This window comes from Gallinula chloropus (genome assembly GCF_964237585.1).
Source record: "Gallinula chloropus genome assembly, chromosome: 3".
NCBI lineage: Eukaryota > Metazoa > Chordata > Aves > Gruiformes > Rallidae > Gallinula > Gallinula chloropus.
This window is the reverse complement of record NC_140087.1, coordinates 106,657,797-106,681,325: the sequence shown is the minus strand read 5'-3', so window position 1 is coordinate 106,681,325 and position 23,529 is coordinate 106,657,797. Positions and strand designations below refer to the sequence as shown.

The following is a 23,529-nucleotide window of genomic DNA, read 5'->3' as shown; positions in this document are numbered from 1 at the left end:
GCAACGGAAGGCCGCCGCGGTGCGCGGACCGGCCGCATCGCTTCGGACCCCCCCAAGCCTTCCCCACCGCAGGCACCGCCTGTGCGGCGCCTCTCGGCCGGGAGCAGCGGCCGCCGCCGCTCGGGCCGTCCCGGCGCGCCCCCGCACTGTCCCATGCCGCGGCCGGGTCCCGGCTGCCGGGGAAGGGGGGAGGGGGGACGGCGGGGGAGGGGAAGGGGGGGGGGTTGTAGCAGCATCACCATGGCGACAGTGACGTCATCTCACCCTGGATCTAATTGGAGGAAACCCCGTGGCCCCAGCCGCAGCCCACGGGCCAACCGAGCTTGTGCCCTGCCTGCGCTCGCCCCCGCGGCGGCGCGCTCTGCTCGGATTGGCTATCAGGGCGCTGAGGGGCGGAGCCTGGCCCGCAGACCAGGCTGCGATTGGTCGCGTGGGCGCGGGCTGAGCAGCGGGTAGGCTTGCCTGTGCCAACGCCCTTTAGCGCTGGCTCTCGCCGGAGACGGGAGCGGCTCTTTCTCTCCGCCACAGCCCCGAGCGAGGCAGCCGATCGGGTGGCGCCCGCGGCCTGGCCTAGCGCAGCAGACTCAGGTGAGCTCGGTGCCGCGTTCCGGTGGCGGGCGCTGGCGCCGCTCTGCCGCCGCCGCCGCCTGCCGCCGCGTCCTCCATTTTGTGATCGCGGCGTGGAGCGCTCGGCGGCCCCGGGGAGCGGGAGGCGCAGCCAGCCAGCGCCGCCATTTCGCACCCGGCGGGGCCGCCGGCTTCCTCTTTCCGCCCTGCCGCTATAGGGGCAGCGCCGGCCGCTCGCCCTTCCTCCCCGCCGCCCCCGCGTCCCCCCGCTGTCATCCCTGGGGACGCGGCCGCCCCCGGCCCCCGCCGGAGCAGAGACCCCACCCACCGCCGTGCCACCGCGCTCCCCCACCGGCGGCGCGGGGCCGCCGCGCCCCCAGCCGCGCCGGGGACCGCCGTCCCGAGGCCGGAGCTGCGGCCGCTCCCGCCGCGGCCGCCGGGGGGAGGCGAGGAGGCCCGAGCCCCGCGGACCGCTCCCCGCCCGCCGCGCCCCGCCGCCAGGAGGCGAAGCGGCCCGGGCCACCGGCCTGGCCCCTGGGCCGCCCCGCCCCGGCCGCTGCGAGCTCCCCTGGCCTCGCTCGCCCCGCGGAACGCGGGTGCCCGAGGGGGGCGGATCCCAGGCCCGATCTGCAAGCCCGTTGGGCTTTAACCCGTTCCTTGCCCCGCCGGGGACGAGCTCGGCTCTCTCCTTTAGCATTTTTTCACGCTCGTCCCGGCTTTGGTATCCGCCTTTCTTCGTTTCTCACCTGCGGGACTCGTAGCGCGGGAGGAGGGCTTTGGGCGAGGTTCCCCGGGCGGGCTGATAGCTAGGCGTCCTTCTTCTGGTCCCTGTTAAACAGTGTGGCCGTGGGTTCTCGTAAGGCACGGAAGGAAAGCAGTGTGAGGATGTAAAGTCCACGCTGGTGGAAAAATAGCTGTTGCCAGTGGTCGGTGTTCAGGCTGCTGTTCCATGGCTGGCACAGAGAGTGCCTTCCTCGGTTGGGTTTCTAGGTCGTGGTTTCCCATGGGCTGGTCCCTTGAGGATGAGTGTGTCTTCCCTTAGCCCTGTAGGGAAGGGCAGGACACTGTAGTCCATCTCTCCACAAGAAACCTCTGGAGATGGGGAAGGGGAGGCAAGGCTCACTGTGCTCTGTGTCTCTTGGTGGGCCACAGAATGGTTTAAGATCATATTCTGTAGTGTTTTATCCTAGTGTCACAATTGCTGTCTTCTTTCTGGCAGGTGTGAGGTGCGTTCTTGTGTTGATAGAGTGACATCCCCGGCTTCTCCTGCTTTTGCTACTATCCTGCCCTTGCCCCACTGCCAGCCACCATGGATAAGACCGAGTTGATCCAGAAAGCCAAGCTGGCTGAGCAAGCTGAGCGCTATGATGATATGGCCACCTGCATGAAGGCAGTAACTGAGCAAGGTGCCGAGCTGTCCAACGAGGAGCGCAACCTGCTCTCAGTGGCCTACAAGAACGTAGTGGGGGGGCGGCGCTCTGCCTGGAGGGTCATCTCTAGCATTGAGCAGAAGACAGACACCAGTGACAAGAAGATGCAGCTTATCAAGGACTATCGGGAGAAGGTGGAGTCTGAGCTCAGGTCCATCTGCACCACTGTGCTGGTGAGTGGGGATTTTCTTTTTTGTTCTGTTGTTTGTTTTGGGGTGTTTTTTTTTTTTTTAAGAGAAATTCTGTATTTGTGGGTGTTGCTGTACTGGGGAATGAGACTAGGAACTTGGCTGGGGAATATCTTGTGAGGTATTTTGGTGGGGTAGGGGAAGTCAATGCAGGAACTTCTGCAACCGTTACATGGGTTCCTGTGAGGAGGATGGTCATCTGCATTCTGCTATGGGCCCCATATGTGTAGAGGTATTTGAGATGCACTCAATTTTGAGTGCATTTGAAGTACGTTTTTGGATGGAGTGATCTATATGCAGTATTACGCTGGGTAATTGCAGAGATGCAGAGAATTTAGCCTTGTGTCTGTGCTGTGGTTAGCAAGCTTATCCATAAGATACGCTGAAGAGGAAATGAGAAAACCTTTATTTCTTCAGATCAGAAGTAATAGCCTGTTAAAAGCATTTGAAGTAACTGAGTGCACATTTCGTTTACTTCTTGTGAAGAAAAACACTCTCTAGGAGTCTTTTGAGATGTTGAATTAAAAAATAAGATTTCTGGAAAGTAAGACATCTGTATTGAAGATGGGAATTAAAGACATGTAGAATTGGCTTTGTCAGATTCGAAGTGACTTCTCAGGGGAATCTTTAAGATGAATTTGCAGTATTTCTGGAATAATGCAAAACTAAGGTTTGAAGACTGGTGTGACACCCTGAGCATGCATCGAAGCCCAGGGATACGTTTCTGTACAAGCAGCAGAATTCCAGATGCTCTCGATAGCAAAACTACTGCGCCGTAGTGGGAGCTGACGAGACACGTGTCAGCAGCGTGGAGGCTGCAGGACCCTATTCTGCATGGCCAGGGAGATGTGGCTGCAGGAAGCTGTATGTGTAATGCAGTTGTAATTGTGTGGCAGATAATCTTTGGTGGTTTATTTGCTCCTCTTAGCTAATCTTTTTTTTTTCTTGTGTCTAGTATGGCAAACATGAGAACAGGAAGAAGCAAATCTATAAGGAAATAAACAATTTTTGAGGTAGATGTATCCTAGATTGGTTTAGGAGACCTGAATTTAAAGCTGACTGGTTGGAAACTAACAGAATTTGCTTCTTAAGTGTTTTGGCTCGTGTGCAAGTGAATACTTCTTTGGGTTGTGCTGAAAATACCTATATGCTTCCATGCATACTGCCACCTTGTCCTCTTGGATTTTTTTCAAAGACCAGTCAAAATGAGTTAGGTTTGCTTGAAAATAATTTGGAAATTTATTAGCTCAATGAATCAGTTGAGCTAATTTCTTAACACATGTAAGAGTTCCAGAGAAGCTGTTCCTGCAGTTACAGGTGTACTTTCACCTGTATGAAAATGACATGACCCATGTAGGGCGCCGATTCCTGTTTTCTGAGAGGAGTTGTGCCAGAACCAGTGTGACAGGGTGCCAGCATCTGTGCTGTTGTCACTCTTGCCCTCAGTGCCCTGCTTCAAGACTAACTTCATAGCACCTCAGCATAGAGGTTGCTCTTCAGACTTGTTAATCTCCCTCTGACCTTCTACCAAATCTGGTTCCCAAGAGAAGGTTATGCGCACAATCTCCTACCATGGTGGTGCCATGTTAACAAGGAGCTCATGCTTCCCAGGGAGATTGAATGTCTCTGGTAAAGGCAGCGAGCCATTTCATGCAGTGTCTATACTGAAATTACTCCAGGCGCATCAAATGGTGGACAGCAGGTAGTCTGGTAGCTGTGCTAGCACAAACCTCTCATGTAGGGAAAACAACCTCTCCCTGTGCCAGTGGAGTTTTCCCCTGCGTTCTGGTCCTCCTCTCTTTGTAGCCTGGTTGGCAACTCTGTCCTTCCCTTCTCACCTTCAAGGCTGTATGAAGTAGTGAAGACCGAAACCTACAGCTGTGGACGCTTTTCCTGTTCTGTACCACTGGTGAAGATGCGCCTTCCTTTGGTGGGAGATGTCAGCTATCTCTTGCACTTACTGATTTTTACTCTGGGTGCTGGGTCCAGTTAGGTTCTGTTCCGTTTCTCTCTTTCCATCTACTGCTCCTGTGATCCATGAGTCAGCATCTGAGAGGCTGGAACTCACCGTGTGCAGGCGCTACAAAGGACAGTTTTCCTAAAGCTGAGCCACCAAGTGACTTTGACTCCTCCTTCTTTGAATGATAATTTTTGCTTTACTAATTCTATAGTAACTGCTGGTAGCTTTTTTAGATCTCCTAAATTGAATCTCAGAGATGCTTTTTTAATTCGAGGAAGGCGGCTAAACTGAAACGACTGCTGGCAAGTAGCATGGAAAGGTTGCTTGTCATCGGGAGTATTTGGATTTAGCAAGGGTGGATGTGTTGGGTGGAGTGTGGCTGCTGTTAGTCATACTATTAACAGTATTTTCAAGAGGCTTTTTTTTTATTATGGCACAGCTTTTCAAACTTAAGTATATCTGCTGTTGTAGATACCTTAATTTAGAAATACTTGCGTGAGCATTGCAAAATACTGCTAGTGTTTGATTGAAAAGGCAGCAACACTGAGTCTGCAATTAGGTTTTTTCCTCTAAAGAATGCCTTGAGCCAATTGGGTAAGGTAGTATTTTAGGGCATGGTTTGATAACTTAAATTTCATCACCACTAGAATATAAATATCCAAAATTAGGTTGATATAACTATATTTAGATATATAAATCAAACTTTAACTAACTTAATTAATGTACAACCACCATCACTGGTCACAGCAAGAGATTTCATCACATGCTAAGCAGTGAAGTCAGTTCTTTAATTGCCTGTCTTGCCAGTAGGAGATGCCATCTGAACCCTTTTTAACTGTTAATTTTATGACTGGTCTTTCAGGTGAGAGTGGCTCTTTAATGAAGACATGGTATGACTTTGTCAGACAACTTCCACATATGTTTTATTTGGAAGGTACACTAGCAGGTTTTATTGGAGTGCCTGTATTGATTGAGTAATTATTTGGTAATGTGGAGAATTAATGTTGAATCATCCTTGTGAATCATCATCAGAACTGTTCTTGAAACTCTCTTGACCTGGAATAAAGAAACAGGTTGGCAACTGTATTTTTTTATCTCCGAGATAAAGTTGAGCTATATTGTTTCATACAGTCTCTGAGCACAAAGTTCATGTTTCTTTACGTTGTCCGAGTGATTTCAAGGCAGAGGAATTAGGTAATTTAGAAGGGATGGGTGCAGTGGCAACTTTCACATCATGAAACTTTGGAGATGGAATTTACCGTATAAGATAAGGCTGGTGTTTTATTGTGTGTACATCCTGCTGTTTAGTGACTTCAGGTTTTTGCAGAGGGTAACTTTTGAACTGGAACCTCCCTGGGGCAGCAGATGAAGCTGCTCAGTTTGCTGAGAGCTTCAGTCCCTTTGGATAGCGATAACCCACGTGGCATTCAGGCTCCTTCGTCTTTTAGAGAACTGGCGTTAACGGAAGGAAAGGCATCAGACCTTGCCTGGGAGCAGTTCACTCTTCACCTGTAACTTCAGGTTTAGTTCATTGCATATGTGCAGTTCCTAAGTCCTGATGTTTGGGCTCTTTGTAGAGCAACAGAGATGAGATTTGATGACTACTTGTCCACAGTTTAGTCACTGCATCTTCAAATTTTAAACTCATTAAAGCTTGGAAACAACTGTATCTTGATGGTTACTTACTCTTCGTGTCATGTCAGTTTTTTCATAGAAAAATTACATATCCTAGAATGGTTAGGTTTGGAAGGGACCTTAAAGATCATCAAGTTCCAACCACCCTGCCATGGGCAGGGACACCTCTCACTAGACCAGGCTGCTCAAGGCCCCATCCAACCTGGCCCTGAACACTGCCAGGGAGGCGGCATCCACCACTTCTCTGGCCAACCTGTTCCAGGGCCTCACCACCCTCGTAGTGAAGAATTTTTTCCTAATACCCAATTTAAAACTACCCCCTTCCAATTTACAGCCATTCCCCGTCATCCTGTCACTACATGCCCTTCTAAAAAGTCCCTTCCCAGCTTTCTTGTAGGCCCCTTCAGGTACTGGAATGCCTCTGTAAGATCTCCCCAGAACCTTCTCCAGGCTGAACAAGCCCAACTCTCTGTCTGTCTTCATAGGAGAATATGTGTCCATAATGTCCAAATGTGTCCAAATGTCCAACATACTTTTATGATATCCTTTGTAAACAGTTTTACCTTGTGCCATGTCAGGCCCGTGCTGGCCATTCTAGAAATGCACAAAGGCATCACAAATGTTTTAAAATGGCCCAACAGTAGCATCACTTGTGCTGTTGATTCTTCTCTGTACCCTGCAGCAGTGCCTGCAGTGAAAGCCTTGAGCTGTAAGGTGCAGCTTATTTCAGTTTTTACTGTCTTAAGTTTGAGAGGTTGCAAGTAAATGTTTGATTTTCTGTGAGATTCCACTGTTAATTGTTGAAAGCATGTATTAATTAGTGTGATGCTCTTGCCAAGTGGCCCTTTCCTCTTTCCTTCCCCCCACCCCCTGCCAAGGTTGCAATTTGTTACTACTTCTGCTTTGTTTAATTAAGGCAAGGGTAAAAAAAAAACTGTGTCCACTTCTCGTTTTTACTTATTTTGTAGATCTACTTCTAAAAATAAGTGAAGCAAAAGGCCCCATGCTGGATCACAGAACGTGTAAGGTTGGAAGGGACCTTTAGAGGTCATCTAGTCCAACCTCCCTGCAGTAAGCAGGGACATCTTCACTAGACCAGGTTGCTCAGAACCCTGTCAAGCCTGTCCTTGAGTATCTCCAGGGATGGAGCCTCCACTATATCTCTGTTCCAGTGATCCAACACCCTCATATTGAAGAACTTTTTCTTACTATCCAGACTAAGTCTTCCCTGAAAACAGATGTCAGATGATGAATAAACTTTGACTGTAACTTTTTTTTTGCCTACTGTTACCTTTAGCCTACAGAAAAGTAAAATCTTCTTTTTTATTACACACTCAGAAATCTGGCAGATTCACTAGGTACCAGGTTGCTGCTCTGTGACCATTTTACTAGAGTTTTGTTTCTTGTGAATCCTTTTTCTCTCCTTTTCTCAGTGAACCGACAGTTTGCACTGAAATACAGAATGCTGAAGAGATGAAACTGGCATCTGAGTAAAAGGATAATTTCAGTCTTTTTAACACTGGGAACTATGTAGGATGCAGTTTTACTCTGAAGGTCAGGATACTAATCACTGAAGTTAATACTACTTTTGGACTTTAATTAGTTGACTTGATAACAAGTGGTTGGGACAGTGTTTCAAGTGTTACTTTTTTTTGCCTCTTGTAAATTAGAGGAAATGCTACTGACACATCCCAGTTTAAGTAACTGACTGAAGGACTAGCTACTTCATGACTCAAAAAAGCCAGACTTTAGGTTGGGAGTGTTACTTCTGGCAAATCCAGAATTGTGAAGTGAATGTTAATGGACTTTAGATCACTGGTTTGATTTGCTCAGATATCTCTGTATTGAGGTAATGCCGAGAATAGCGTTTATTTATGTCTATTGATAGTAGAAAAACCTGAAGATCCATGGCTCATCTGTTCTTAAAAGTCTTAAGAAATGACCACCAGTGAATTGCACTTCTGCAAAATTATAGGTCCTAACAGCCTGAAAAGCCTGTCCTGAATGTTGTCATCCCATGAGAAGTAGGATGTGAAGTAACTGAAAATAGGAAATGGTAATACCAGTGCAGGTGACCAGCTGTTGGGAATGAGGCAGCCAAAGCCTCATCCATCTCCAGTGTCAAATCCATTTTTTTAATGAGGTTAAGCTATAGATTAACTAGGGTGGTTAGAGTCAAGGCTAGTAAAGCTTTGTTTATTGAACATTTAGAATTGCAGCATTTCCTCAAACGTGTTTTCTGGCTTGGTGGTCTTGAGAAGGTAGGATGTGCTCACCATCACTTGGTAGAACTGGGCAACAAAGACACAAATTCTGTTTCTCTGCTAACACAGTGAAGCTTTTAACAGATTTTGTAAATGGCTTGCATGCTTACCTGCCAGACAGTTATCTCACTGGCAATTCTACTGTGTTAGCTACTCATAATCAACGCCTTTGTGAAATAAAACACAGAGCTGGAACTTGATGAGGAAAAAAATACACTTAAGCTTGGAGGTTATTTGCTGTTGATTTCTTTATGATGGCACAAATTGGGGTTGTTCAGCCCATTATTAAAGCAGTAGATCATACTAATTTCTGTATGGGTGCAGCAGCTTGGCATTCTGTTCTCAGTAATGGGGGATGCCTGATTCTCAGAGGAGGGTAGTGAGGAAGATAGCAGGGAGGGCTGATTGAAGTGCATGGATGTACTTACTTTGGAAGGTTGGTAGGTGAAGGTGTGTGCTTGATTAATCAGTGTTTTCTTATTTGTGTGGATCCCTTTCCTTTTTTGGTTTTGTGCTCTTGTTCTTTGAGAACAATGGGTATAGTGCTCCTAGATGTTACTTGCTGTGTGTATTTAAGTGCTTTTGTACTTGATAAACTTGAAGCTAACTCTATCAGAGACTAACTAGGTAGGTTAGACTGTTCTTGAGCACTGCATTTGGAGCACTTAGTCCATATAACTCTTGAGTTTGTTGCTTTGATATTTAGAGGTTCCTTACCATCCTTTCCACTTCCCAGGATGCCTGAACCAGTATCAGAATGCTCCAGCTGAGCATACAGCTGGCTTGTAAGCTTGTAATTTGCTAATTCACTTTGTACATGTGAATAACAGTTCATGTGAACTGGGCACTTAGACATAGTAGGCAGTAAAAATAATTTACATGCTGAATTTCACCCCCTGTGGTTTTGTGCACCCACCAAAATACATGAGATGTAAAGACTTATGAACTAGAAAGGCCTATATTAGCTGGGATTTTAACAGTTTCTAACATGGATAAAGATTTATTCCTTGCTGTAGAAATAAGTCCTTCAATTTGTCTGGTCCATCCACTGAAGTAGTTGGATGTAGGAGTCGTTAAGCTCTGGAAACAGCACTTTCATCTGCTCTGATAATAAATTTTCTAATGACACTACATAAACTATCAGACTGACAGCCTCATAGTTCTTCAGGAAGTTCTGTACTGAAGTTGAACACGTTTTGTGAAATTGTGGTAAGCAGAAATTGTTTTAAATGGAAGTAGGTAGGCAGGGCCTCAGCAAGAAAGTCAAGGCTCACTTGCTATGAGAAATTGTCATAACAAGGTTATCTAAAAGGTTGGCTTCTAGGGCTTGTAGCTTGTCTCACCTCGGGTGTAACAAATTACGGGCACACTCCTAATACACTGAATGAAGCACATTGCTGGGCTTGCTGCAAGGTGAGGTTGGACAATGCAAAGGTGTTCTCAGCTGCATGAAGCGATGGGAAGAAGGTGCATCTGTTGCATTATCTTTCTGGATTTCAGTGAACATGTGCCTCTAATGTAGGGCTCCCAAGCAGAGAGCAGAATTGAAGCAAGTCATACTTTTGGGGCCTCCAGAGTTTGTTTAACATGAAAGGCGAGCTTGAAAAATCAATTACCTGCACATGGGCCATGCACCTTAAACCCATGTAACTTTCATGTGCTGTTGTTGATTTTGGGTACCATTAATCTTAGGTGTATATTGATCAGTCATTTAGTCATACCTTCAGGGCTTCTGTAGCTATAGAGCATGGAAATATTTAAAAATGCACATACAGACATTTATGTTTCATTCACATTATGAAAGATCATAAATGAAGCAGCTCTTAGGTAGTCGGGATTCTGCAGGGAAGAATTTGATGTCAGTAATAGATGTTTACTAAGGGGAAGATAACACTTGAGGTATTTTGAGTAATCAGAAATGTGGAAAATGTAATCATGGAAGATGTTATAATCAATTTAAAATAAATCCATCTGATACCAAGAAAGCTTTCCTGAGAGCTCTTGGCTGAATGCTGTGGTAGTTACTTCAGCAAAAAAATATAATTACTGAAAAGGGAATGATGTTTTTTTGAAGACTCATTTCTATATTTGGCAGGGAAAAACTGGAAAACTTTAGACTGTTCTGTAAAAACTTGAATAATTCTTTGACTTTCACTGGATTGTTGGTTTTTATTTGGGTTTTTTCCTGATGAAAATCTATTGAAAGGAGAACTTGCATTTCCACACACTTGTAGTTCCTGGCTTACATTGCTCTTTGGGGACCACAGAACTTTCTAACTTCTTGTTTCAGGAGAAATGTAAGCAGTGAATGTAAATTCTAGATGAAATTAATCTCTGCCTCAGGTGGGAATAGTGTGGGCAGACGTGCTGCAGCTCAGGCTTCCAGTGCATCTGTTAAGTGGGATTCCAGATACTTCACTTGGGGCCAATCCTAAATACTGACTGCCAGTTTTTAAAACTATGTAGACAAAGACTCAGAACCAAATGGAAAAGACGAATTAGGTCACCTCTCCGTTTCCATGCCAGGTACGTTTGTCTCTGCTTTTGACAGAGCTTTGTCAGGTCATCTTAAGGCCATGCCATTACTGGAAGGGCGTGTGCATATTTTCCTCAATGTATAACCTGAACCAGTAATGATCTTCAGAGGTCTGTATGAAAACTATTCACTGTTCTCCCAGAAGGAGTTGATGCATACAGCTTGAATCCAGAAGGATAAAGAACTTGATTCTGCTGAATTAAACTTTTGAAAGTAAAGTGATCTTACTGTTGCAGCAGGGGACTCTCCCTTTCCTGTCAAGAAAACAACTGCTGAATGTTAAAACACACCTAGGTTGCAGTGAGTCATACTGTGGACTTTGGAATGACTGATTATACTCGAAATAGTCAAAGTCTTAATACCAGTTTACTAGATGATTAAAACAGGCAGTCATTTGTGAGCAGAAACCTTATTGAAAGGTCTGAGCCTACACTGATGATCTGTGCTGTCAAATGCTTTGGAACATTTAATGTGTTTAGATCTGCATTTAACAGGTATATTAAGGGAATATATTGTTCTGAGCTGCATCACCAGCTTCCTAGCTTTACTTTTTGACTGCAGTTATGATGGAAGCCATTTCCCTGTATGCTGCTTGTGGGTGTTTTTTCTCTTCTTGTAGCTGGATGGACCTTTAAGAATTTTTCCCAGTATTTTGTACGCTTTGGCCCTGACTGAATGTGTGTAGTGTCACACACTTCACATAGTGTGCCTGTTGGATGCAAGCTGCTCATCTTCTGGATGGAACTGTGAATTTGAATTCATGTTCAGGGTGGTGAGTTCACTTACTAAAAAAAGTGGCGTTGACATGCACTCTGTGCATGTGCATTATTTTCAGGGAACCTTGTCTCAAAATAGGTTTATTTCGAAACAGTTTCTTCACTTACATGTGACCATTTGGTTCTGTGGGGTCTGGCCAGTGGGTGTATGCTGTTACAGGCAAGCATGTGAAGTAAGCAGTTACTTTACCCTTGTTACATCTGATCTGGTGGCTAGCTGCAATACTCCTAAAAAAAAAACAAAATAAAAAACAAGAACAAAAAATCCCTCCTCTTAAAATAGGGAGCTTTCAGTCTTGGGAAGGGAAGGAACACCTAGGAAACAGCAATAAAACTCGGTCTCTGTAAGACCTGGGAAAGTTGGTGCCCTGTCGAATGAATGGTAGCACCTCCTCTGCTGGCAGGTCTGCTGAGCACTCGGACAGCAGAGAGCTGCTGAGTGGTTGATCTGAAGATCAAGCTGGTCTTTCTCTTTTTCTTTTGGGTTTTTATCACATGATTGAACTTTGCTATCATGGAGTGAGGAGGAATACAAAATTTTTTTTTTATATTTTATGCATTGCTATTGATTAGCTTGTTCTTGTATCAAAAAATAGTGGTACTGTTGCACTTTCTCTAGCTGCTCTTTTGTGTCACATGAGTTAAGGCCCAACAGAGTCTTACATTACAAACACCTCTAAGTACAAATTACTTCCCACAAACTGCTAGGATGCTTGCTTTTAAAGATTGAAAATCGTTGAAGATGGTGTTGGAATAAGGTGTTTTAAACAACTTGAAGTAAGATATATGGCCTTAGGCTGAAGAATATTGCTGGAATAATCTGACTTGAAAATCAAATTTTATATCAACTTTATTCACAGAACTACACCGGTGATTTTGAATATCAGTACACACTTCCTTGCTCCAGAAGCAACTTAACCAGTTTGTATTTGTGGGGGCAAACTTTTGGAGAGCATTGCTGCTTATAGTGGTTGCTTTTACACTGGTTTTTGGGGGTGTTTTTTAATTTTTTTTTCCTCCCCTTCTGGTGGAGCACAAGCAATGATACACCATGCTAAGCTGGTGAGAAATGAGAATGACAATGTAGATCAGGCTTTTAATAGCATAACATTAAATAACTTGCTGCTGGTGATGTGACCCAAACATGTCGTATGTGTTGACATCTGAATGATGGTGGCATTGTAAATATTTTGAGTTACTTCAGTTTACCACATTGAGAACCTTAGGCACATGATTTCTTTAGCTTGCTTTGAAAACTGCTCTTAGGCTACTTGGGATCTGTAAGTAATCTCTGGGGCTGACCTGGTTAATGTTCCTCCTCTTGTATCGAATGGATCAATGTGAAGAATGTGTTTATTAACTAACGGTTTTGGAACATACATGGATTTACACCCATATATTTGCTTTTCTTCTGAAAGTCCAATTCTAGGTGGTGCAAGTACTAAAGGCAGCATAGAACAGGAGTACAGAAGGTATTCAGCGTACTCTGTGGTTGAACTTGATGTCTCAATCAGGCTTGCCTTTTAAAATAGGTTTAGACTGGGGGAGGTTGGTGGGACTTTCTGTTTTGATGTTGGCTTTTAAAATCAGGGGTTGTTCTGAAAATAGGTAACAGAGTGGAGTGGGACTGGTACATGGATTGCAGGGGATGTGTGCATGGTGTAGGTAAGGAAAGCCTGGATGGATACATGTACACCAAATAATTATGAAGAAGCTATGTCTTCGGGGATCTTCTTTGTCTGTGTCAGGCACTTCAAGTAAAGATTCAGCTGGCATATTCCTCCAGGGCTTGTTTTTCATAAAGCTGAAATAATGGCAAGTGATGAGAGCAGATGAATTAAACTCTATATTTCTGGCTTAGGTTAATTGCAATGGTCTGATAGTACAACCTCATGTTCAGCCCTTGTTCCTGCTTAGGCAGAGGGGAAAGGAGACAAAGGACAGTTAGTCAGTTGGGAAGGAACAAAAGTAGAACTGGAGAAGGATCCAAAAAGGCTATTAAAACATAACTTTCTCTTGGCATGTAAAGGAGTAAGTCTGCCAATGGAGAGGGGAAAAAAACCCAGAACTTCAGCTTTAAAGGGGGAAGAAGTGGATTGCTGCCAGGCTTCTAGCCTGCCCCCCTTGGTTCCTTTAGGCAGCTGCAGATCTGTTCCAGGGCCCCGTTGCCCTTTGTTACTGGCATCTCTTTAAATAAGCCTGCCTTCTGTAGGAGGGAAAAAGAATATCACACTATTAGGATGGCAGATGAAGCAAGTAGCACGCTGTGAGGGTAGAAATAAATTGAGATGGATGAGCAACAACTAATGAAGTGGGGTGGGAAATCCTGTCATGCTACAGGAGAGGACCAGAACACCACTTGAGAATAATGCCTCAGTGTGGAGAACCTGGAGATGCCAGCCACAAACTGGTATGGTGCAAACCTGGTGCAACGCTGCAGCAAAAGGTTTGATGTGACAGAGTTTTGATTCCTGTTTCATACTGGTTGTGGTTCTGAGAGTACCCACCGACAGGCCAGGCCAGTGGCCAGCAGCCCAGGAATCGCGTGCCTTGTCATGGCATCATCTGAGGCACATTTGGCACTGTAGAGCATGTAATTGTGCTCTGTGTGTGTGTGTGGTGTTCAGGTCTTGGAATGGAAGGTGATAAGAACAGTCACAGCTCTTAATAATGGTGGCAACTATTTTGATACATAACTTTCTCTGACAAAAGCACCCAAAGGGATGGGTGTGGTTGCTACATGTGAATGGGGATGACTGCTGTATTGGCTGACTTCACAGAATCATACCTCTGGCAGTGCCTGTCTCTTCAGGTAAAATTTTTCATAATAAATTGAGTTTGGCTGAGGTCTGTTTCATTGCTCAGGCTGCCTGTATTCATTTTACTTACTGTCAACTGGTGTTTAAAATGGGGATTCCTGGCTAATTGCTGTCTGATGGAAAGGTAGAAAAGCCCAAGTGGGGAAAGACAGAGAACAGATGTAGGAAATCTTGAGTTTTCCTGGCTATTACTGACTCGCAACAGTGTAAAGTAAGTCATTTAGCTTCTTGTGCTGTCTACTCTCACTGCCCTGCCAACATTTTGTCTGTTAGAGGGAGGGTAGGATGCCTTCCAAGAAATGATGATGATGACGTCCTGAGATGAATGGCTCGCTAAGTGCACCAAATACATTATTGATTTGAAAGATAGGCTGGAAAGATAAATAATTAGCTTTATGCAAAGTGTGTTTGTATCTGTTCTATCTATGTGATTCATAAATGAGATCCTGTTCCGTTTAAGGCTACTAAAAAAAACCAAAACCGGTTATGTGGAGTCCAGAATGAGGATGTTCCACCCTGGCTGATGGGGCATAGTGCTCTCCCTTAACATGTGCTGTGGTAAGGATCAGGAGGCCCTTGAGATGAACTGGGATTGGGAGCTGTGGTCTGAGCAGCTCAGCTCTTCCAACTGAACAGTGTCTAGGAAAGAAATTATGCAGTGTACATAACCCACACTTTGCTCTCTGAAAAACTACAGTTCACTCCCACCATCCACTCCTTTTCCTTAAGGTTCTCAGAAATCGGTGCAGAATCGCTGCATCTCAAACCTGCGTAGCGGAGGCGGCACTTCAGGGTACACAGACCACAGTACTGTGTGCTTGTGGGGGGCTGGGGCCATGGCAGAATCCTTTTGTGCTCCTGAAGGAAGTGTGTGGCCTGCCCATCTGGAAAAAAACCCAAAAAGTGGGCATTAATACTTCGGGAAATGTAGGTTTGAGGCTCAGCTTAAATTAGACATGCTAAAGCTCTCATCTGAACATTATTTAGATTCCAAGGTGTTAGTATTTTTAAGTCATAACCAAGCCACATTAGTTACACATGGTATTCTACTGCTAGAGCTCTCTCCAAAGGCAGAATTTTGTAATAAGATCAATAATATTTTTTTATGTGCTAAGTTTGCAATAAGCCTTTAGGTTTTGCAAGGAATAAAAGAAAAAAAAAAACCCTGCTTGTTTCTTTGTAACATCTTGAAAAGTTTCATTTCAGCACTTAAAAGAAGAAACAAAGACACAGTCTTGCCAAATATCCCTTATAAAATCAAACACAACTATTCTTCTATTTTTTCTAGTCAGTCCTTAGGCTGGGCATGTGGATAAATCAAATCTCTCCTGCTTAATGCAGTCCCAACCTGAGAACAGCTTTTAGAGGCAGCTAGTTTACTCTCTGATCATGACTGATTTAAAGACTCTTTCTAAGCATCCGTGTATTAATGTCTGATTTCTTCATTCTGGTCAGATTCTTGTGAAAACAAACTCTGTGTTAAACTTGAGGTTACTTGTCTCTGGGATTCTGAAACTGGTTTGGGTAATGTTGTGTTTTTGTGGCTGGTGTTGACATCTGTCATAGGAGAAAAGCACCAGGAAAACACTGAGCCAAAACGTGAAGTTGTTCTCACTGCGGAAACCTGTGGGGTGGGAATAACTCATTCTAATGTGGGAATGACTCATGCAAAATAACTGTATTAGTATGGGGTTGTGTTACCTGTCTGCTTGCGATGCTTTAACCATTGTTCTGAAACACACCTAAGGTTCTGGGGCTTTTACCATGGATACACTTGCTCAAGCCCTTACATACTTCACTGTGTTAAACTGCTACACAGATACTCTGCTTAGCTCTACGCCATGCTAGCCAGCAACTAGTCTTTGGCAGTGGTTTACTAGCCTTACAGAAAGTGCTAAGAATGGCTGTTTCTGAATTGGTAAGTGGAGGGGTGTGTGAGGCTTGGTTTCATCTTACCCTCCTGCTGCTTCCTCCTGGGTGGTAATAAGAGTGTGTGTACCTCTTGGTTGTTTCCTGATGCCCTTGTGGGGGGATCTCCAAAGGGAGGTTGTCTGTGGCACTGTGTGCAGTGTTACATCCATGGTAAGCACACAGCGGATGCAAAAATGGGTTTTTTCACCCGATTGGAAATCCCCTACTACAGCTGCAGTTTAAACTAATTGCCAACACCTTAAATGGGCTTGGAGTGAGTAAGTGCTTTCAGCTGCCTTCCTCTGCTGCTGTTGATGATTAAAGAGAGCAATAATGGTATGGCAGTAGGCACAGGGAGTAGGTTTGTGTCCAAAACTAGATCGTTTTGATTTTAGTTGCTAATTAAAATGCTAAGGGCTTTTGCCCTGGAATTTTACAGTTCCTTAAACACTTTCTTTGTAGCTGTTTCCTGAATTTGGGTACAAGTTCTGTAACAAAAATCTTACTTAACTGGCCACAGTTTACAAGCTTTGTGGAATCCTTGTGCTGCGTTTATGACCTGTTTATTTTCCAGGTAACTGAACGCAGATCATTATTACACAAGTTCTTAGTGTAAAGCTGCTCTGAGTATTGTGGGGTTTTCTTTGAGTCTGCTGGAGCTTGATTTTGTCAACTCCAGAGAACGGGGGTCAGTTGTGGTCATGAGTTGGGTAAACTCACCAGAGCTCAGGGTCAAGGAGATGAGCCAGAAGCTGTTCTCCTCTCTGGTTCTCTGGAAAACTCCCTTTGCTGGGGGAAAATCCTGTACCTCTTCTTCACCTTCAACCCGTCTTGGAAGAAAGGATAGGTGGCCTTGCAGCCTTGGAGAGAGGCTTACCTCCTCTTGCTGGAGGCTTGTAAACCTTTCCTTGTGCCTCTGGTTATCGGGGAGGAGAGCTTTGAGCATGGGGAGCAGTGTTGGCAGCAGTTCAGGGTGTGCTGGAGAGCACTGTGCAAGCCTCCCTGGGACCAGTGGGGTGGACCTGAAGGACACCTGTGCTGGAGCAGGTGTCACTTCACAGCCTTGCAGAGAGCTGGTATGTTTGGTGAGGCTTGCTGTCAGCCAGGCATCGTGAGACCCTTGTGCCTCTCAGGTACGTGGGTTGGAGATTCCTTATCACAAGTGTAATGAGCACAGTTTATACCACAAGTAGCAGTTATTCTTCATTTTCTTTTTCTTTCTCTTCTGTGAAGTGGCAATAAGTTCTTATTTATAAATAGCTTTGAAACTTTCTGCATAGCATTTCATTTTTCCAGTAAAAGCTTACACATTTGCAACAACATTTTTGAAATGAGATGTGCATATCCTGAAACTAAACTTTGTCCTGAAACTATATACCAGTAAGCCTTTTCTTGGTACTTCTACTGCAGTCTGATCAGATGGCCAACTGATCATCTTAATGTTGTCTCTAGTTTTGTGCAGTTATGCAGCTTGTTGAAGTAAGTGTCCATCTATCTAAAATATTCTTTAAACTCCTTTTTTTACCTGTAGCGAACATTTGAGTTCTGCCAAACCTTGTGTAGAGAAGAAAAACACATTGAACTTAATTGCAACAGTATATGTAATGTGCTAATATTGTTTTGTTGTTGTTGTTTCAGGAGCTGTTGGACAAATATTTAATAGCTAATGCAACTAATCCAGAGAGCAAGGTATTCTACCTGAAGATGAAGGGAGACTACTTCCGATACCTTGCTGAAGTTGCCTGTGGTGATGACAGAAAACGTAAGTACCTTGTGGTCTTCAGTGGCTACTGAACTTCAGTTTTGGGACACTGTGGAGGGAACAGTAAGTGAAGTACACATTGCCAGTATCTTCCTCTGAATTCCTGAGAGTTAGCTGAGTAGGAACACCTACATTTCAGCTGGAAATCTCCAGTGTTGATACAGGTGGAGAGAAGAATTCTGAATAGACATTAAACATAGAATGCCAGGGAATTTTAGCTGGTGTTCCCCTTATCTATCCTAAATTTCTGGACAGTTGTTTCATGATGCTTACTCAGAGCTTCTGGAAAAGAGTTTAAGTAAAGGTTTGCCAGCATACTTATGCTGTTTGCATTTCTTTACTAAAGTAAATTTGGTGAGGAAGATTATACAAATCTCTCAAACATTTTTTCTCCATGGTAAAGTCCTGGTGATCTGTAAGTTTTACCATTTCAGTGTGAAGCAAACTTCATTATAATCACCTAAGTTTATAAAGAGGCAACAAAATTACCAGGTCAGTACACCATCCAAAGAAGTGTGAGCTGCACTCTGCAATCCTTGATGTTCACAGGGATGATACTGCCCATGTAATTTTAGTTTGCCCTTTTGGATCCAGCGGAAAAAGCCTGGAAAACTTCACAGCTGGTGCTGTCAGTTGATGCTGGGCATTCTGAGAATGTAGGACATGTGCATAGGTGGTGGTTGGAAGTACCTCAGGAAGCTTTTCTGGGGAGCGCTTTAACTCTGTTCAGAAGATGTATTGAATTCAGTATTAGCACTGTCTTGCACTGTGCCCAGATACTGTTGTGATGTTAAAAACTCTTGGTATGGCATAAGGTAATGATACATTTCTGCATAACTAACTAAAATTAGTCCTGGAGTGGTGCTGTGACATGGAAAGGATGTTGGAGCTGGCAGAGCACCGAAGTGATTGTCCCTTTGGTTTGGGCATGGCAGGCATCTGACAGAGTTGGCTAGCTGCACCAATGGAATTGCAAAGTGGGACTATGGAGCCGGTTGTCACTTCACCAAAGGCTTTGTTTGTCTCCTGGTATTGTAAGAGTGTTGAAGGAGAAAGATGAAAATAAACAAAATGGAGTAAAAGTCTGTGCACTAATGAGTTGCATTCAGAAAGTCTTAACTCTTTGCCCAATTAGAATGACAGCAGCAGGTCCAAGTGTAGCAGAGACAACTTGTCTTTGGCTTTCACAGAGATAATCATCTGATTTACATTTTGTCTCCAGCGACTGGTTACAGATCTGTGGGCTTGTCTGAGCAGAGAAAAACCAGCTTATCTTGGCTAGGAAGACTGCATTCAGAGCCATGTGCTGATGGGGGTGCTGATTGTAGGAGAGGGACTGATTGATAAACCTATTGGCAGATCCTACACTTTTGCTGGGAAGTTACAGCTTACATGTACCAGCGTGCATACCTTTTGTCCTTGACTCTTTGCAAGCTTCTAGTTTTATTGAAGCTTTTCTAATGTCCCACCTCTAAGCATCTGTTTCTCTTCTCTGCTTCAAATATATTTTATGTACTCGTAAGTTATTTTTTCCTGCATTTGCTAGGGTTTTGCCTTTCTTCACCTGTTCTCAGCAAATTAAAAGTCCATTAACACCCTTTATAGTGTGAATGCTGAAAAAGCTGTGTTGTGACTTTGTTAACAGATTTTTAAGTACCGACCTTTTTTTGCCCCAGCACTTTCTAGAGCAATTATGGTGTTGGCTCCCTCAGAGGGAGCATTCTGTGCTCTGACAATGGTCTTTTTCTGCAGTCTCCTTCCATTCTGCAGGCATGCTTAGGGCGCCTGTTGGCCCTTTGGATGCCTGTTGGAAGGCAGTCCTGGATGGGCTATATGTAGCACTCTGGCCTGGTAACCTCTTTTCGTGGTGGTAATTTTCCCAGTTATTTTGGGCACGACCTTGTTTGCTTTGGATTTTTTTTTCTTGCCTTGACCTCTCTACACCCAGTTTTTGGAGGCAGACGTTCATTTTTTCAGGAACACACAGTATGTACCTCACAAATTTCAGGAAGCAGAGGCATCCAGACAGTAGCCTGCATCCCTGCCTCAACCCCAGGCTTGTCCATCCTGTGCAAGCAGTGAAGCAGGAATTCTGTACAAAAAGTAGCTTAAGTGTCAAATGTCACTGAGACAATATAGTCACTGTGAATGTTTGTATGGGCCAACTTTGGTGTGTTTGTCTATCTCTTGAACATCTTTGCTCTGTATTAGCTTAATTTGCTCCCTGTATTTTGTCAGGGTGGCAGCAGAACTTTAACAGGGGTTTAAAATCATAGCCTTGATTATAAAGTGCATGCAGTGTTCTGCTAGAGAGCAACCTTAAATAGAGGCATGTTCAGTGTCCTACTAATGGAGTACTTCAGTCATATCTTTAAAAAAAACCCAACAAACTTAAAGTTTTAATGTTTCTCATTCTTTTAACAGAAACAATAGAAAACTCACAGGGAGCTTATCAGGAGGCATTTGATATCAGCAAGAAGGAGATGCAGCCGACGCATCCAATTCGCTTGGGTCTAGCTCTTAACTTCTCTGTATTTTATTACGAGATTCTCAACAATCCCGAGCTTGCCTGCACACTGGCAAAGACAGTAAGTGACTCTCCTCTTCTCTGTGCCTGCAGGGACAGTAAAACAGAGTTTATCCTCAAAATAATGTGAATTATTATTATTCCCTAGGGTTTATGCAGGAACACGTCCTATTTAATGTATCTGGTTTCCAAGCTCATGTTGTTACTGGGATTCAAGGAGTACAAGCAGGCTGTATTTACAGTGTCACTTAAATTTCCAGCAGCACAGCAAGCTTTTGTTAGGCCTTTATTATGGTTCTGTGTCAAATAGAAGTTAATGATGTGAATTGTTCTAATGTTGGCTTTTTTTCTTTCTTTAAGATGCCTTTACTGATAGCTTTAGGTTCTGTTTGTTTAATGATCATAGAAAGACTAAAGATGGTTTAATTATTCTAGGCATTTGATGAGGCTATTGCAGAACTTGATACACTGAATGAAGACTCATACAAAGACAGTACTCTCATCATGCAGTTGCTTAGAGACAACCTAACAGTAAGTTGCCTTTTTACATGCTATCTGGTTCTGTAGCCATATATTTGCTTAGCCAGACTGAACTTGTGATGATATAAAAGTACAATTTAATTCTAGTGCAAAACAGAGCTGTGATTCAGGGTATTTACCTTACTAGACCTTTCTGTTATTTAGTTTGAATGTCCTGTAGGTTGATGTTAGCAACTTTATGTAGTGTAGTCTAGAATAACAGCATGGATGGCTCATATATAAATTGTATGCTGGTCTTTTCACAGGAGGGGGAGGAGGTGCATTCAGCTAACTTAATTACAAGATAGAATAGAGAGGCAAAAAATAGTAGCTCGTGATGTGTCAGGGATCCTTACTCAAACTATTTGATGACTACGAAACAAAGTCTCTTTCCTGTTACACATCCAGTGCAGCTTGCTTTATTCATTTTCCTGACTTTCATTTAAAAGAAAAAAAATTCTTTTAAATACTTTCAGCATATTAAGAATAGAATTACTTGATGTTTGAGTGTGTATTGTAATGATGAACCATTCCAGAACAGCGCCTAATGGAACCACTAGGATCTATTAAAATACATAACTAAGGCAATTTTTTAGGCAATATCCTCTGGATATTCACTGCACTTAAAATTACAGCAGCCTTTATTTTGCAATGCTCCTTCAGTAGAAGTGTACTTTATTGGCACTGTAAAATGCTCAGCTTCAATAACCAAAATGGTGAGCTTCAGACCTTTGCAATGAATGTCACTTGCGATGTGGCTGTCCAGACAGGTTGACTGATCTGGGATCAGTGACATCACTTGCTATTAAGCACAAAAGTCTGGACCTGTTCAGAACACTGTCTGCTCTGCCTTTAACACCCCCTGCACGGCTTGTTGTGCCCTCTGCATGGGGAGCTGTGTCCAGCTGCCTCTTCCTGAGCAAGTACTGGAAGTCAGGGTTCTACTGCTCTACTACACTGGTACTTACTGGCACTTTGTAGACACCCCTAAAACTGATACATTATCACGTCTGTACAGCCAGTAGTTGTCCCTTTTTGGAAGTAAAGCTGCGCTTCTGAGAGCTGACACTGTTTTTTCTCCTCTTTCTAGTTATGGACATCAGACAGTGCAGGAGAAGAATGTGATGCTGCAGAAGGTGCAGAGAACTAAACTGCACACGGGGCGTCACTCTCCCTTTCCTTCTCAAGAAACCTTTTTACACGTCTCCATTCCTTATAGCTCCACTCGGATTTCCTATAGCAAAGAAAACCCATCCATGTGTATGGAAATCAATTTATAGTCTTTTCACACTGCAGCTTTGGGAAAACTCCATTCCTTGATTTGTGTTTGTCCTGGCCTTCCTGGTGTGCGGTTACTGCTGTAGAAAAGTATTAATAGCTTCATTTCATATAAACATAAGTAACTTCCAAACACTTATGTAGCGGACTAAAGTGTACCTGGTATTTAAAAACAAATCTGAACCAGTTTCTGCCAGTTGACTGTGTTTTGTATTACAGTAAGATATGAAAATGTAGTTAATTGCAACTAAAGAGTGTTCCACATAGCTTTTAATTCTCCACATTCCCTTCTTACTCTGCAGGGTTTCCTTTCCATAATTGACTTTCACCTGCTACCGTGTATTCTTTTCAGTATGGAAGTATTGGGCCAGATCAAGTCGAGCATTTCTAGTTTGGAAAAATGACAAATTGAGTTGCTTCCCGTATCATGTAATACAGAAGCTTGTGTGTTTGAAAACAGGGGCTTCTCTTAATCTTCAGTTGCTGCTGTTTAAGTTGGTATCCCTTCCCAATAAAAGTTCACTTACACTCCTGCCTTCGTAGTTCTGGTATTCACTTTACTATGTATTAGAAGCAGCATGTGGCTGCCGGGGTGCCGGCAGTGCTTTTTGGCAGACTAAAGTGCATGTCATTTCTTAATACACTGGAATGGGAAAACCAATTGAAGTTCACATGTCCAAGTATAAAATTTAGTACTTTTCCATGCAGGTTTGTGCACATGTGAGAAGGTGTCAAGTTTGTCCAGTGATTGTTACTTAGAGAGTTTGGACCACTATTGTGTGTTGCTAATCATTGATTGTAGTCCCAAAAAAGCCTTGTGAAAATGTTATGCCCTCTGTAACAGCAAAGTAACATTAAATAAAATTACATTTTATAAACCACTTACTGTTGACTTGTAACAATTCCATGTAATCGCTCAAGGGCTAAACTTAAGTGTAAGTATCTCGTGCTGGAAGTGTCTTTCTCAAATTTAGTGCACACTTTTAAAAAGTCTGCTCTTAAATGAACTCATTTCCTACTTGATCAGTGTTCATTATTTTCATTTTGATAAAATAATCTGGATAACTTTTTGCAGAGAAGCTGACATGTGGACTTCTTAATTACTAAATCTATTTGAGCTAATAGTGAGCTTCACCTTAATAATGACCTAAGAAAAAATAGCCAATTTCTTGATACTCTTCTACGGCTTGCGAATCTTCTCATCTAAATTAAGCATTTTTTTTGTAACCTCTTGAAGTTCTCTGATCTGCCCTCCTGTTGTGTCTTCTCACTGGTGGTCATCATTATTATTACAGTATTCCAGCTATGCTTGTAGAAATCCAGAGGAACTCATCCTGCTCTAGAACATTAGTTTGTG

The 23,529-nt window shown here is 43.6% G+C and overlaps 1 protein-coding gene across 1 annotated transcript; it reads left to right on the top strand.

Annotated features, from left to right (window-relative positions):
• Positions 1-525: 525 nt before the first annotated feature.
• YWHAQ (tyrosine 3-monooxygenase/tryptophan 5-monooxygenase activation protein theta) lies at positions 526-23,053 on the top strand. The gene is made up of 6 exons (XM_084261798.1): positions 526-588; positions 1,787-2,170; positions 17,725-17,848; positions 20,273-20,436; positions 20,811-20,906; positions 21,985-23,053. The coding sequence occupies exons 2-6, from the start codon at positions 1,877-1,879 to the stop codon at positions 22,042-22,044; spliced, it is 738 nt and encodes a 245-aa protein (XP_084117924.1). The 5' UTR covers positions 526-588; positions 1,787-1,876; the 3' UTR covers positions 22,045-23,053.
• Positions 23,054-23,529: the final 476 nt, after the last annotated feature.

Coding starts and splice junctions, on each gene's coding strand:
- YWHAQ (XM_084261798.1), top strand. CDS start 1,877: ATGGATAAGACCGAGTTGATCCAGAAAGCCAAGCTGGCTGAGCAAGCT. Junction 17,849..20,272: donor CTGTGGTGATGACAGAAAAC/GTAAGTACCTTG, acceptor TTCTTTTAACAG/AAACAATAGAAAACTCACAG. Junction 20,907..21,984: donor TGCTTAGAGACAACCTAACA/GTAAGTTGCCTT, acceptor TCCTCTTTCTAG/TTATGGACATCAGACAGTGC.